Source organism: Oryctolagus cuniculus, chromosome 5 (assembly GCF_964237555.1).
Source record: "Oryctolagus cuniculus chromosome 5, mOryCun1.1, whole genome shotgun sequence".
Taxonomy (NCBI): domain Eukaryota; kingdom Metazoa; phylum Chordata; class Mammalia; order Lagomorpha; family Leporidae; genus Oryctolagus; species Oryctolagus cuniculus.
Window position 1 is genome coordinate 113,766,441 of NC_091436.1, and position 13,536 is coordinate 113,779,976.

Sequence of the window (13,536 nt, forward strand, 5' to 3'; positions counted from 1 at the left end):
CACAGATCATTAATTAATTTTACAATAATAATTGCAAAACTTATGACCCTAATTATGCTGAAAACATAATGCATCTTACTTGTTATATACATACTTACATAACATATATGTGTTTTGGTAAGAAAATACCAATTATAGAAATTTGTATAGCACATTTATTTGTGTATCATTTTATCCCTGCATTAGGTTAATGAGGTAGAAATTATTTTAATTTTAGTTCAAACAACAAGAAACACAAGTTCAGAAGAGTGACTTCAAAAGGTGTAGTGTTTTTTTTTTTTTTTTGAAATTTATTTATTTATTTGAAAGGTATAGTTATAGAGAGGCAGAGGCAGAGAGAGAGGTTCTCCATCTGGTAATTCACTCCTCAAATGGCTGCAATGGCTGGAGCTGTGCTGATCCCAAGCCAAGGGCCAGGAGCTTCTTCCAGGTCTCCCACATGGGTGCAGGGACCCAAGGACTTGGACCATTTTCTACTGCTTTCCCAGGCCATAGCAGAGAGCAGGATTGGAAGTGGAGCAGCTGGATGGGACTCAAACCAGTGCCCATATGGGATGCCGGCACTTCAGGCCTCACCTTTATCCACTATGCTACAGCGCTGGCCCCAGGTGTAGTTATTTTTGAGTAATACTAAGCAAAGCCTAAGTATAGCAAATCTTTACTGAAGTTAACCATCTGTAATTATGGTTGCTGACTTCACAATGATAAACTTCTGGCATGGTTCTTTAGAGGATACATGTGTCCCCCACCTTCTGCTTAGGTGATGGAAAGATATCAATGAGAAATGTGTTAATAATATTTAAAATCAAGAAAGAATATTCATTTGTCATGAGTCTGTCATTTGGTATCCTTAATAAAATACATTATAGGAAAAAAAATGGAGATTGAATCTAAGGACCCTTCCACTGCCTATTTTTTTTTTTTTTTTTGACAGGCAGAGTGGACAGTGAGAGAGAGAGACAGAGAGAAAGGTCTTCCTTTGCCGTTGGTTCACCCTCCAATGGCCGCCGCGGCCGGCGCGCTGTGGCTGGCGCACCGCGCTGATCCGATGGCAGGAGCCAGGAGCCAGGTGCTTTTCCTGGTCTCCCATGGGGTGCAGGGCCCAAGCACCTGGGCCATCCTCCACTGCACTCCCTGGCCACAGCAGAGGGCTGGCCTGGAAGAGGGGCAACCGGGACAGAATCCGGCGCCCCGACCGGGACTAGAACCCGGTGTGCCGGCGCCGCTAGGCGGAGGATTAGCCTAGTGAGCCGCGGCGCCGGCCCTCCACTGCCTATTTTTTTAAAAGATTTTTATTTATTTATTTGAGAGGTAGAGTTACAGACAGTAAGAGAGAGAAGAGAGAGAGAGGGAGAGAGAGAGAGAGAGAAAGAGAAAGGTCTTCCTTCTGCTGTTTCACTCCCCAAATGGCTGCAACGGCTGGAGATACGCCAATCTGAGCCAGGAGCCTCTTCCGGGTCTCCCACAAGGGTGCAGGGGCCCAAGCATGTGGGCCATCCTTTACTGCTTTCCCAGGCCACAAAAGAGAGCTGGACTGGAAGAGGAGCAACTGGGACTAGAACCGGTGCCCATATGAGATGATGGCACTGCAGGCGGAGGATTAACCCAATGCACCATGGCACCAGCCCCCCTGCTGCCTATTACTTTAGTTTATGCTTCTTGCAAAAAAGTGATTTCATTTATAAATAAGTTTTGCTTTTGAATTCCAAGGGTAACGTTATAGAGAGGAAAATTAGCATATGGTTTTGTAGGTGTTGAATATTTTTCGGAATCATTTCTTGTTTTGAATGTGTGAGGTATTCTATTTTCTAAATACAAATTTAAATTCATTCTATAAATAAGTCATGTTTCATTTGCATTAGTGAAAAGATCCTCTACTTGATTCTGTTTACACAAAGTCCCTCAAATCCACAGTATTTCTCCTTCTTATCTTTTCACCAAATTCACTTTTTTAGGTCTTCATTTTATCATCCCTCAATTCATTACCGTTTGGTTTCTTTCTTTTTATTTATTTATTTTTTTGACAGGCAGAGTGGACAGTGAGAGAGAGAGACAGAGAGAAAGGTCTTCCTTTGCCATTGGTTCACCCTCCAATGGCCGCCACGGCTGGCCTGTTGTGGCCCGCGCACCGCGTTGATCCGATGGTAGGAGCCAGGTGCTTTTCCTGGTCTCCCATGGGGTGCAGGGCCCAAGGAGTTGGGCCATCCTCCACTGCACTCCCGGGCCGCAGCAGACTGCTGGCCTGGAAGAGGGGCAACCGGGACAGAATCTGGTGCCCTGACCGGGACTAGGACCTGGTGTGCTGGCGCTGCAAGACGGAGGATTAGCCTTGTGGGCCGCAACGCCGGCCACCGTTTGGTTTCTATAAATCTAATTAGTAGACCATCCACCAACAGCCTCCTTACTACCAGATCTTATGGACACTTTTTCTTTCTGCTGTCCTCAGTCTTTGCTACTGCTAAATACTTCATATTTAGTATGTGAAGTATCCCAGCTAGGGAAATATATTCGTTTTCTAGGGTGGTTATAACAATTAAACTTGGACAGTTTACTACAGCAGAAATGTATTCTGGGGGGCAGAAGTCCAAAGTCAAGATGCTGGATGGGCCATGCACCCTCCAAATCCTCTAGATGAGGCAGCAGATCAGTCACCATGTATGCAAGCAGGAGGATTGCCTAGGGATCTTCTAGTCTTCCAGTCACAAACTTTGCTGCTGATTACTTTGCACTATCCAACTCCTGTGCAAATTCCCTGATGGTTAACCTTAACACAGAACCAAAGAAGGGGTTTCAGGGATTTGTATTTCCAGTTTAGCTAAAAACACAAAGCCGCAAGTGTTCACCCTTATCAATTTGACATCAAATGACACTGTTTATAAGCATTTATAACTTCCAAAAATACAACAGCAAATCACCCTTCTGCCTACAAATCCATCTCTGGATGCTGTTCATTCCTTTTCTTTTCTTTTTTAAATTAATTTACTTTTTTGAAAGTCAGAGTTACAGAGAGAGATAGAGATATATAGAGAGAGATATTAAATCCACGGGCACATCCCCAGATGGCTGCAATGGCCAGGGCAGGACCAGGTTGAATACAGGAGACAGGAGCTTCATCCTGGTCTCCCTTGTAGGTGACAAGGGCCCAAACACTCTAGCCATTGTCTACTGCTTTTCCCTGGCCAGTGGCAGGGAGTGGATGGGGAGTGGAGTAACGAGGACACGAACTGGAGTTCATATGGGATGCCAGTGTTGCAAGTGGTGGATTTATCTGCTAACTCACAATGCTGGTTCATTCCTCTTCTAGCTGAATCATATTCCATCTTTGATCCACTGTAACTGAAATACAATTTTATCAACTCTCAAAGCTGCTTATTCCAATGGGAATTGGGTAGGGAAGAGGAAGGTATAGAGATAACTGGTTAATATGTACACAAATACATGAATATAAAAATAATAAAGAAACACTATATTACAATCCAATACTCATTTTTGCAATTGGTCACATGGTTATAGCTAGCATTTGTAATTTTATTCCTGAATATAAAATTTGTTAGTTTTATGTTTTTTTTAATATAGTTTTCCAATATACAATCTTGGGTTTAGCAAGGGCCATGGCTAGTCATTTCTCCTTACCTGGGAAGGTAAAAATAATCATTCTTGAAGTGTTTGGATAATTTTCAGTAATGCCTTTATTGAGCTGTATATTTTCCATGGACTTTTGTCATAAGACCAGTGAGTACTTAGAGATGTTCCATGTGATCTACAGTATTCCAAGCATACTCTTAATTACTCATATTGTGGTGATACCAATTCAATTTCTTCTAATATTTAGGATCCTTCATTCTGTATGATACAGTAAGCTTTTATTAGTTTGTTGATTCACTGGCATGAGGAGCCCAAAATGGCCGTGTGTCTGTTTCAAGTTCCATTTTGCTATGACCACATGTCCCAGCATTGGACCATTGAGAACTAAGAGTTCTGGACCAATAGAATGCAATGTTTTGAGTGTCCAAAGCAACATTTGTGTTAGTTGGATCAGACAGTAAGTGAGAGGAGTCACTCCTATTATTTATCCCCTTAATTTTTAGACTCATGAGACATCAGGCTATGCCAGAAACAGCCATACTGTTATATATAAACAAACTATATAGTTTGCTGATTCAGAGCACATAAAACCTTCTGAATGATATTAGCCCTTCCTGTAAGATATTGTTACCCAACTGATCACATAAATGAATCTTCAAAAGGCCAATCCACTGTCCTACAAATGAATTTCACCAGCATGAGCCATTCTGCACTTCATTTGCTGTAAAATGAATTTTTTCATCAGTGTTGTGTGGAATTCCATGAATAAGTGAATAAGGCAGTCTATAATTTCATGGGTGTTGATTTCTGGAGGAGAATGATGTGCAGATAAAGTGAGTTCATATTTAGAGAATACAAAGTACTATCCTATTAATTTAGTAATTGGTCTAATAAAATCAACCAAACACAAAATGGCTTCTGCTTGGGAAGGCACCCTGGGGAATGCTTCTCTGAGGATTAGTTGAAGACAATAATTATGTAACTGAGTATTTATGGAACTAAGCAATCTATGCGAGTTGTTGCTCAGCATTTGATGTTGGATCTAAAAACCACAGGGCAGACAGTTGGGAAAATGGATGTGAGTTTTAGGAAACAAGGACAAAGCAGAGGCTTTAACGATGATGTGGAACCTCTGAGGACAAATTGGGAACTACTTTCAAGCCTCCAACTTCAGGGATACAGGTGATTTCCGTTCTCTTAGAGGTGCCCACATTCCTTGTCTTGGATTCATAGGAACTAAAGAAGAACTAGTGGGATTGTAAGGAGCTGCAGTCCTGTCTGCTGGCTCACACTGAGAAAGCAGCATGCCTAATCATCAGAGACTTGATGGTACAGCTGTCTTCCAAGTACAAATCAGCCTACTGCTTACTGCCATCTTCATAATGTTGCCTCAATTTCTTTTGTAGTCAACCCTAATACAGAATCAGTAGAGAGCATTTCCAGCTTTGTTTTACTCACGTAGCTTAAAACCACTATAGAGAGTGAATATAATGTTATCTTGGAGAGTGAATGAATGAATGAAGAGCTGGATGGATTTGTGGAATGACTCAGGGCACTTTGGTTCCATTTATAGCCATGTTGTTTCAGGCTAGGGGTTCAGTTAAACTTTTAGTGCTCCAATCCAAAAACCAATGATTTTTTTTGGGATAAGAAAAGCAATTAAGATATAGTTTGGTACTAAAGGGAACTGTTATTTTATGAGAGAAAGTTTTCTGAAAATGGAATATGGAAACCTGGCTGAGTGACCGTGGAAATCATATGGTTTTCCTTTAAATTTTCTTAGGGATAAACGGTTTGGCAAAGTAACTCATGTCCCAGTTAGTTTTAAGACTGTGAGTTAAGAATAATCTCCACAAAGTTCAGGGAAAATGTTTATTGTAAAAAAATTATGAATGAATTTTTAACATCTTTTTTGCACCGAAATAAACTCATCTTTTTTTTTTTTAATAAAAAGGTTTATTTATTTATTTGAAAGGCAGAGCTACAGAGAGGCAGAGGCAGGGGTGGGCAAGGTCTTCCATCCGCTGGCTTACTACCCAGATGGCCACATCTGGAGCCAGGAGCCAGGAGTTTCCTCTTGGTCTCCCAAACAGGTGCAGAGGCCCAACATGTTGGGCCATCCTCTACTACTTTCCCAGGCCACAGCAGAGACCTAGATCAGAAGTGGAGCAGCTGGGACTCAAACACCCATATGGGATGCTGGCAAGGCAGGTGGCGGCTTTACCTGCTACACTACAGTGCTGGCCCCTAAACTCATCTTTTAATTCTCTATTCCCACAAGTTTTAGAAATAACACAGATTTAGGACACTGTCAGAAGCAAAAGTCTAGATCAGCTGACTTCAGATAATGTATTTTTTGTTTTTTATGAGACTACCCCATTGCCTCAGAAGAATATGAAATGTAGAGAGTGGACATTTCAAAATCTATGCTATGTGTATAATGTGCTACTAGGTATGTTTGCATTGCTTATGTGCTTGATTATAAGGAGAACACATTATTATAATAATTTAAAAATGACACCCCCTTGCTCAATTAAAAGATCAAACAAATAAGAGGAGGAAATTGAATATTTATGAACTTGGATTTGTAAATATATATAGTGTCCACTCATATGTGATGAATGCACATAAAATCATCAAATTGTAATAATTTATAAATATGGCTGACGCCGCGGCTCACTAGGCTAATCCTCCGCCTTGCGGCGCCAGGCACACAGGGTTCTAGTCCTGGTCGGGGCACTGGATTCTGTCCCGGTTGCCCCTCTTCCACTCCCTAATTGGCCGCAATGGCTGGAGCTGCGCCAATCCAAAGCCAGGATACAGGAGCTTCTTCCAAGTCTCCCACATGGGTACAGGGGCCCAAACATTTGGGCCATCTTGTACTGCTTTCCCAGGCCACAGCAGAGAGCTGGATAGGAAGTGGAGCAGCTGGGTCCCGAATTGGCGCCCATATGGGATGCCAGCACTGCGGGTGGCGGCTTTACTGGCTATGCCATGATGCTGGCCCAGATCATATTTTTCTTGATAGAAAAAAAACCTTTAGTTATAATTTTACTATAGTAATTGTACAAAATGAAAGGGAATTATAATTTGCAATGATTTCTGCTACAAATAAACACATTTTCTATATATTTGCTTTCCACTGCAATTTTTAAAATATATTAATATTTATGTTTTTCTCTTATTAGCTATTATAAGACTCTCTTTAAAAAGTCAAGTAAAAATGTGAGACTGGAGAATTTTAACAAGAGTATTTTAAATTATTCATAGGAAATACTTAGATATTTTACTATTTACAGTGATACAAGTGCCATACTCGAGTGGAGAAATGTTATACTTCCCAAGAAATCACATCTAATTTTGTGCAAAATGTATTGAGATTTTTTATTCTTGAGATACTGTTACAGGGGCCTGTTTTGCAGTCTAGCTTTTAAGCCAACACCTGCAATGCCCACATCCAACAACAGAGCACTGGTTGGAGCCCTGGCTGCTCTGCTTCTGATCCAGCTACCTGCTAGTGTGCCTGGAAGGCAGCACAAGATGGTCCAAGTACTTGGGTTCCTGCCATACATGTAGGAGACACAGACAGAGTTCCTGGCTCTGGCTTAGGACTGGCCCAGTAGCAACCATTGCAGCCATTTGGGGAGTGAAGCAGCAGATGGAATATGTCTGACTCTCTCCCTTTCTTTCTCTGTGACTGTATTTTAAGTAAATGGATCAATCTTTTTTTAAAGATACCACTACAGAAGTAGCTACATGTGTTAAGATTACAAAATTATTTTCATTTTGTTTTCTAGTAATAGACTTGATTTTCCCAAAGTATGTTTTGTTGCTTTGCTGAGTGTAGGTAAAGCAGAAGAGCTGCCTCTATAAAGACAGACAGAGAGAGAGAGAGAGAGGGAAACTGAGAGAGAGAGAGAGAGAGAGAGAGAGAGGTAAAGAAATTGTTAGTCAAAATAAAAATAGCTTTTGTCCAAGAACAGGAAACAATGATGCTTAGAATATCAATTGTCTCCTAAATTTTGGGACTTGAACTAGGGACATAGACTTTTTAGACTAAACTGCTTCCGAGCTTTATATCCAGTGAATTGGGATTTGCATTACTGAAATTCAGATATTTTGAAATTACATGACTTATTTTTTTGAAGATTTATTCATTTATTTGAAAGTCAGAGTTACACAAGAGAGAAGGAGAGGTAGAAAAAGAGAGATAGAGGCCGGCGCCGCAGCTCACTATGCTAATCCTCCGCCTAGCGGCGCCGGCACACGGGGTTCTAGTCCCAGGCGGGGCGCCGGATTCTGTCCCAGTTGCCCCTCTTCCAGGCCAGCCCTCTGCTGTGGCCAGGGAGTGCAGTGGAGGATGGCCCAGGTGCTTGGGCCCTGCATCCCCTGGGAGACCAGGAAAAGCACCTGGCTCCTGGCTCCTGCCACCGGATCGGCGCGGTGTGCCGGCCGCAGCGCGCCGGCCGCTGCAGCCATTGGAGGGTGAACCAACGGCAAAGGAAGACCTTTCTCTCTGTCTCTCTCTCTCACTGTCCACTCTGCCTGTCAAAAAAAAAAAAAAAAGAAAAAGAAAAAAAAAAAGAAAAAGAGAGATAGAGAGAGGTCTTCCATCTGCTGGTTCACTCCCCAGTTGTTTGCATCTGCCAGAGCTGTGCCTATCCAAAGCCAGGAGCCAGGAGCTTCCTCCAGGTCTTCTCACGTGGGTGCAGGGGCCCAAGGACATGGGCCTTCCTCCACTGCTTTCCCAGGCCATAGCAGAGAGCTGGATCAGAAGAGGAGCAAATGGGACTCAAATCTCCGCCCATGTGGGATGGCGGCACTGCAGGCAGAGGCTTTACTGGCTACTCCCCAGTGCTGAACCATACATGAGTTCTTTGGGTCATAATTCTTTTAAATATATTCCTTGAAACTGGAGCCATTTCCTTCATAGACATGCTGGGAAGGTTTCAGCCTTGACTTTGTGTCCTTTCTTTTTTCTGAAAAGATATCATAATTGAAAATTAATAGAACACATCATGTAAGAGACTACTGAAAAATAGTTGTTAATTCTCCTTTAAATTTACCTCTTTGTTCTTTTTTTGGCTTTCCAGATGTTTATTAATATCATGCCAAAGGTGCCGTCATAGACTTTACAGAGTTAATTAGGACATTTTTGTCACATTGCAAATGAAAACGAACTTGAACGCTGCATAGCACGTGAACATTTCCTAAGCGAGGGGATGACTCCTCTCCTGATTAAGCCATGAACGGTGTGATTAAGTTAATTCCAAAATTATCGTTTTAGAGACATTTTCCAAATATCTCAAAACTTTAAAACTGCATAGGATTTGGCTTATTCGGTAGGTTTTCCAAATGAAGGGAAAGTGGAAGACTTCTGATTAACACTCTGTCCCAGTATGACTATAATGTGGGTTTCAGGGCACATTGATATCAGGGACCAAATTAGGACCAGTAAGTAGGTTTGTAAAGGCCAGTGAAAAGCAGGAAAATGGAAATTACTTTCAGATACTACTAATTTGCTCCAGGTTTGTACTGGGAGCCCAGCAATAGGGTTCTGTATCTTATTACTCATCACTTGAGTCACTTGTTCCCCCTTGTTCTTTAATTAACTCCTGTTATTTTAAAGAGTGATTTTGGAATGTTTTCACTTAAGGATAGGAAATGATGATCTCCATTTAGACCTTTAACTTGTTTTGATTCTCTTTCTCCTTAGAGATGCAGATTTGTTCCTGTTAGACACAAGAAAGGCCCAAGCTTTAGATGTGGGTTGGCTTGTCTTTGATATCACTGTGACCAGCAATCATTGGGTGATTAATCCACAGAACAATCTGGGCTTACAGCTCTGTGCTGAAACAGGGGATGGTAAGTGCTGTGTTTCATACGATTTTTTTTAATTTTTGATTTTTGGTAGTGCTTGTTTTGTCACATTGAAAGTTACTGTTTTAATATGATCTGACCAATGTATGTTTTATAATTATGATGTACCAGATAGCACATTTCTTGGGTTAGATAGGATATTTTAGTATATTAATAAGTAAGTTGATTTATGAACACATTTATCCATAACACATTTAGTGTCAGGCTATGGGGTTGGATAAAGAAGTAAATACTGTTCTTGCAAGAAAATTTTAGTCTAGTGTTGAAGACCTGTATGTAAACAAGTAGCACTTGTGTAATATAATGAAAGAGTGCTATATACAAAGTGCAATGCAACAGTCTTGATGGGGTTAAGATTACATAACTATATAATCTGCAAAAGTTTTTAGAACTGTAAGTCAAAGAAGAGTGAATATTACTGTATACAATTTTTATCCAATAAACTAATAGATGATAAATATATGTCCCAAAAAAAGGTGATATAGAAAGAAAAGAGCTACCAGCAACATGAGAAGGGAGAGAGGATGGATATAAAACAAGAGCCATGAAAAATTTCAGAATTTAAATCAAGTTAAATCTGAACATATAGAAATATTGGGACAAAGACAACTGCATCTGAGTTACTTGTGGGAGGGTCTGTGGGAAATCTTCAGTTTTAAGAAACTCCAGAAATGATTCTAATTCTTGTGGTTACAAGAATTCTTTGAGCACCTAGTACAGGTTGTGGACTTGGCTAGATGCTATAGCTGCAACGTTGACCAGATGCAAAGATGGCTTCATGAGACTAGCAGTTAAGGGAGGCATGAGGTAGTAATCAGACAACGATGTTCATAAAGGTATGTCACTGCACATTGAGGAGAGTCGAATAAACTTGTGAATATAGAACAGCATAGATTTGAGTGCCATAGGTCTGATTGCAGGGGCTGGAGCTGTGGGGCAGTAGGCTAAGCCTCTGCCTGTGACGTCAGCATCCCATATGGTTGCCAGTTCGTGTCCTAGCTGCTCCACTTCTGATCCGGCTTCCTGCTAATGGCCCGAGAAAGCAGTGAAAGATGACCCAAGTGCTTGGCCCCTGCACCACATGGGAAGCCCGGAAGAAGCTCCCATCTTCTGGCTTTGGCTCAACTCTGGCTGTTACAGCCATTGGGGGAGTGAAACTGCGAATGGACGACGCTTAACTCTCCGTCTCTCCCTTTCTCTGCCTGTTATTCTAGCTCTTAAATAAATAAAATCTTTTTTAAAAAAAGATAAGTTGTGGAAAAAGTGGAGGTTAAGGGGAAGACACTATAGACAAATGGAATAGAGAGGCTTTAGCACACTTGGTGAAAAGCCCAGGAGATCCAAGGTGACTTTTTTCAGATTTTGTCATCCTTTAGTCACCCAGAGTCCAAGTATTCTGAATTCAAATCTAGATTTCCCGAAAATTTCACATTGTATTTGTCATGGTAGGAAGAAAGAACATTACTTTATGATGTGTTACCTGGATTCTTAATTTGCAAATATTTAGAAATACAGCATGTGGATCTCTACTGTACTTTAATTACGCCATACGAATGCCAAAGCCAGGTCCAGGGAGGGTGATTTTTTAAGAAAACACACCTGAAGTTCCACAACTAGGCAATAGAAGCATTACCCCATAGAATCTATCTCATTCTTTCCTCCTCTCTGTGTTAAGTAAAGCCTTGCTTCATAAATTATGGAGGTAAGTACAAGTTGGGTCTGTTTTTGGCCTCTGAAGGAGATTCATTGCCATTGCTATATTCATGGTAGCTTTAAAAAATGTGTAAACAGCTTCACAGAATACAGATAATATCATCACAAGCATTGTGACAGCAAGGATTGTGTATACAGTATGGAATAGACACAAATAATGTATATTACTGAGTTATATATTTGGAGCAGACACAAATAACATATATTATAGATTTGTCTACTGGAAGATTCAAGAGTCTCAAATATCAATCTAGAAAAAGAGAATTCCACTGAAATTGTTATAGGCAGAGTTTCAGATTGTCCCTGCACTCCTAAATCCAGAGTTTTCATAGATTTTAATTACAGTGCTGGATTTTTGAATTTTTTTTATAAACAATTAAAGTGCTTTGGATTATAGGTTATTTTCTAATTATGGCTTTGAGATTATTGTTAAGGATCCTCAAAGTTCAAGCATCGTAAGTGCAGGCTGAGAAAGGCACATATTTAAATAATCTTCTAAGAATTCCAACAATGTTAAACTACTGTACATTTATGGTCAGAAATGTGACTGGGAAATCAGCACTGGGTCGGAGTGTTGGGGGGAGGTGAGCCACTCATTTCTTCCCTGGTATGTGGTCCAAACAAGAAAAATTAAATTAGTGGTGTGTGCTTCTCCTAGTCTTCTCCTTGGGGATCTGCTTCAAATGTCTAACTAAACAAATCAAGATCTATGAAATATGATCAGCCAGTTTCCTTTGAATTTCTGTCCTCTTCCCACCCCACATGAATTTTCTAAAGTTTCTCTCTTTTTTTGTGCATATTCTATTCTTCATTCAACATTTATATAATTTAACTATGTATAAACATTCATAATTGATGCATATAATTGTACATTCTTAGGGACTACAGTGTAATGGTTCAGTGCATGTATACAACATGTAGTGACCAGGTTAATTAGCATATCCAGCAACTCGAACATTGATCACTTGTGTTGGGAACATGCAGAATCCTATTAGCTACTTGGAGACACACAATTAACTGTTCAATCAGGGAACTCACTGTGCGGCAGATACTCACAAGTTACTCCTCCCACCCAGCTGCACCCTTACACCCATCGACCATGTTCCTCCCTCCCTTCCCTCCTCCCCTTTCCAGACTCTGGTAGTCACTACTCTACTGTCTACTTCTGTTAATAGCCATTCTAATTGGGGTGTGATAGTATTTCATTTTAGTTTTAATTTTAATTTTCATTTCCCTGATTATTTCATATATTTGTTGTTCATTTGTGTATCATTTGAGACACATCTACTCAGATCATTTTCACACACTTTAAATTGGATTGAGGGTGGGGGTTAGTTTGTTGGGTTGAGTTCTTTCATCTTACCAGTTGAACAGCTTGCAAATATTTTCTCCCACTCTATTTTTGTGAACAATGTTCATGGTATTTTGACAGGGATTGCACTGAATCTGTAGATTAATTTTGAGCAGTATGGACATTTAAAAATATTAGTTCTTCAAATCCATGACCATAGAATGACTTTCCACTTTTTGGTGGTCTCTTCATCTATTCTACCTCCTTGTTTTAATTTATTCCATGGAATTAGTACAATATGCTCTTATAGTTTGATAAGGAATCATAAAAGAATAACATTTTAAACAATCACAGTAACATCCTGGTGAGTACATGTTTGAAAGAATATCATTGTCATGATGTCTGGTGATACGAATCTCTGTCACCATCGTACTCTCTGTGATTGACACGATGAAGGTCATAGACATTAAAAGCAAGTCATGAATGATCATTGAATAAGTTTGCGTTAAAAATGTTCTTATAGGCCACCTGCCACCAGACCTGTTATTACTAAGGAGACATTCCAAACTGTGAATTTGGAGCAATTATTAACCAAAGAATTCTGATGAAACACAGGAGCAGAATTTTGTAGGCAAATCACTGTATGATAATTAAATAGTTTTATGTCACAATGTGAAGCGAAAGTCAGTGAGATATATATATATATATATATATATATAACTAAATTTTGTTTATTCTGACCCTGTGAAGAAAAAATAGCTGTGGGGAGCAATCCGGACTGGACTAAGTTACTCGAATTAGGACTTATTCTATGCATCTGCTCTCCCACAATATGGCGCTGGGAGAGAAGTAAACAGCTTCCGCACAGCTGCCTCCAGTTCAACCAATTAACTGTAGGACTTGCTCCTGATTGGAGAGCAGCGTACTCAGCCGAGTTGGGATTGGCGGAGGAGGACTATAAAGGAGGAGAGAGACGGCATGCACCAGGGAACATCTATGGGGAACATCTAGCTGAAGGAACACCCGTGCAGCCCCCCAGAGAGCCGGCCGGCGGTGTGCCGCTCCCC

The 13,536-nt window shown here is 40.6% G+C and overlaps 1 protein-coding gene across 1 annotated transcript in view; it reads left to right on the top strand.

Annotated features, from left to right (window-relative positions):
- BMP5 (bone morphogenetic protein 5) overlaps nt 1–13,536 on the top strand; it is a 121,941-nt gene that overhangs the window by 61,123 nt on the left and 47,282 nt on the right. Inside the window, exon 3 of the mRNA XM_002714515.5 lies at nt 9,302–9,450. Coding sequence (XP_002714561.1) covers nt 9,302–9,450 — 149 coding nt within the window. The remainder of the gene's footprint in view (nt 1–9,301; nt 9,451–13,536) is intronic.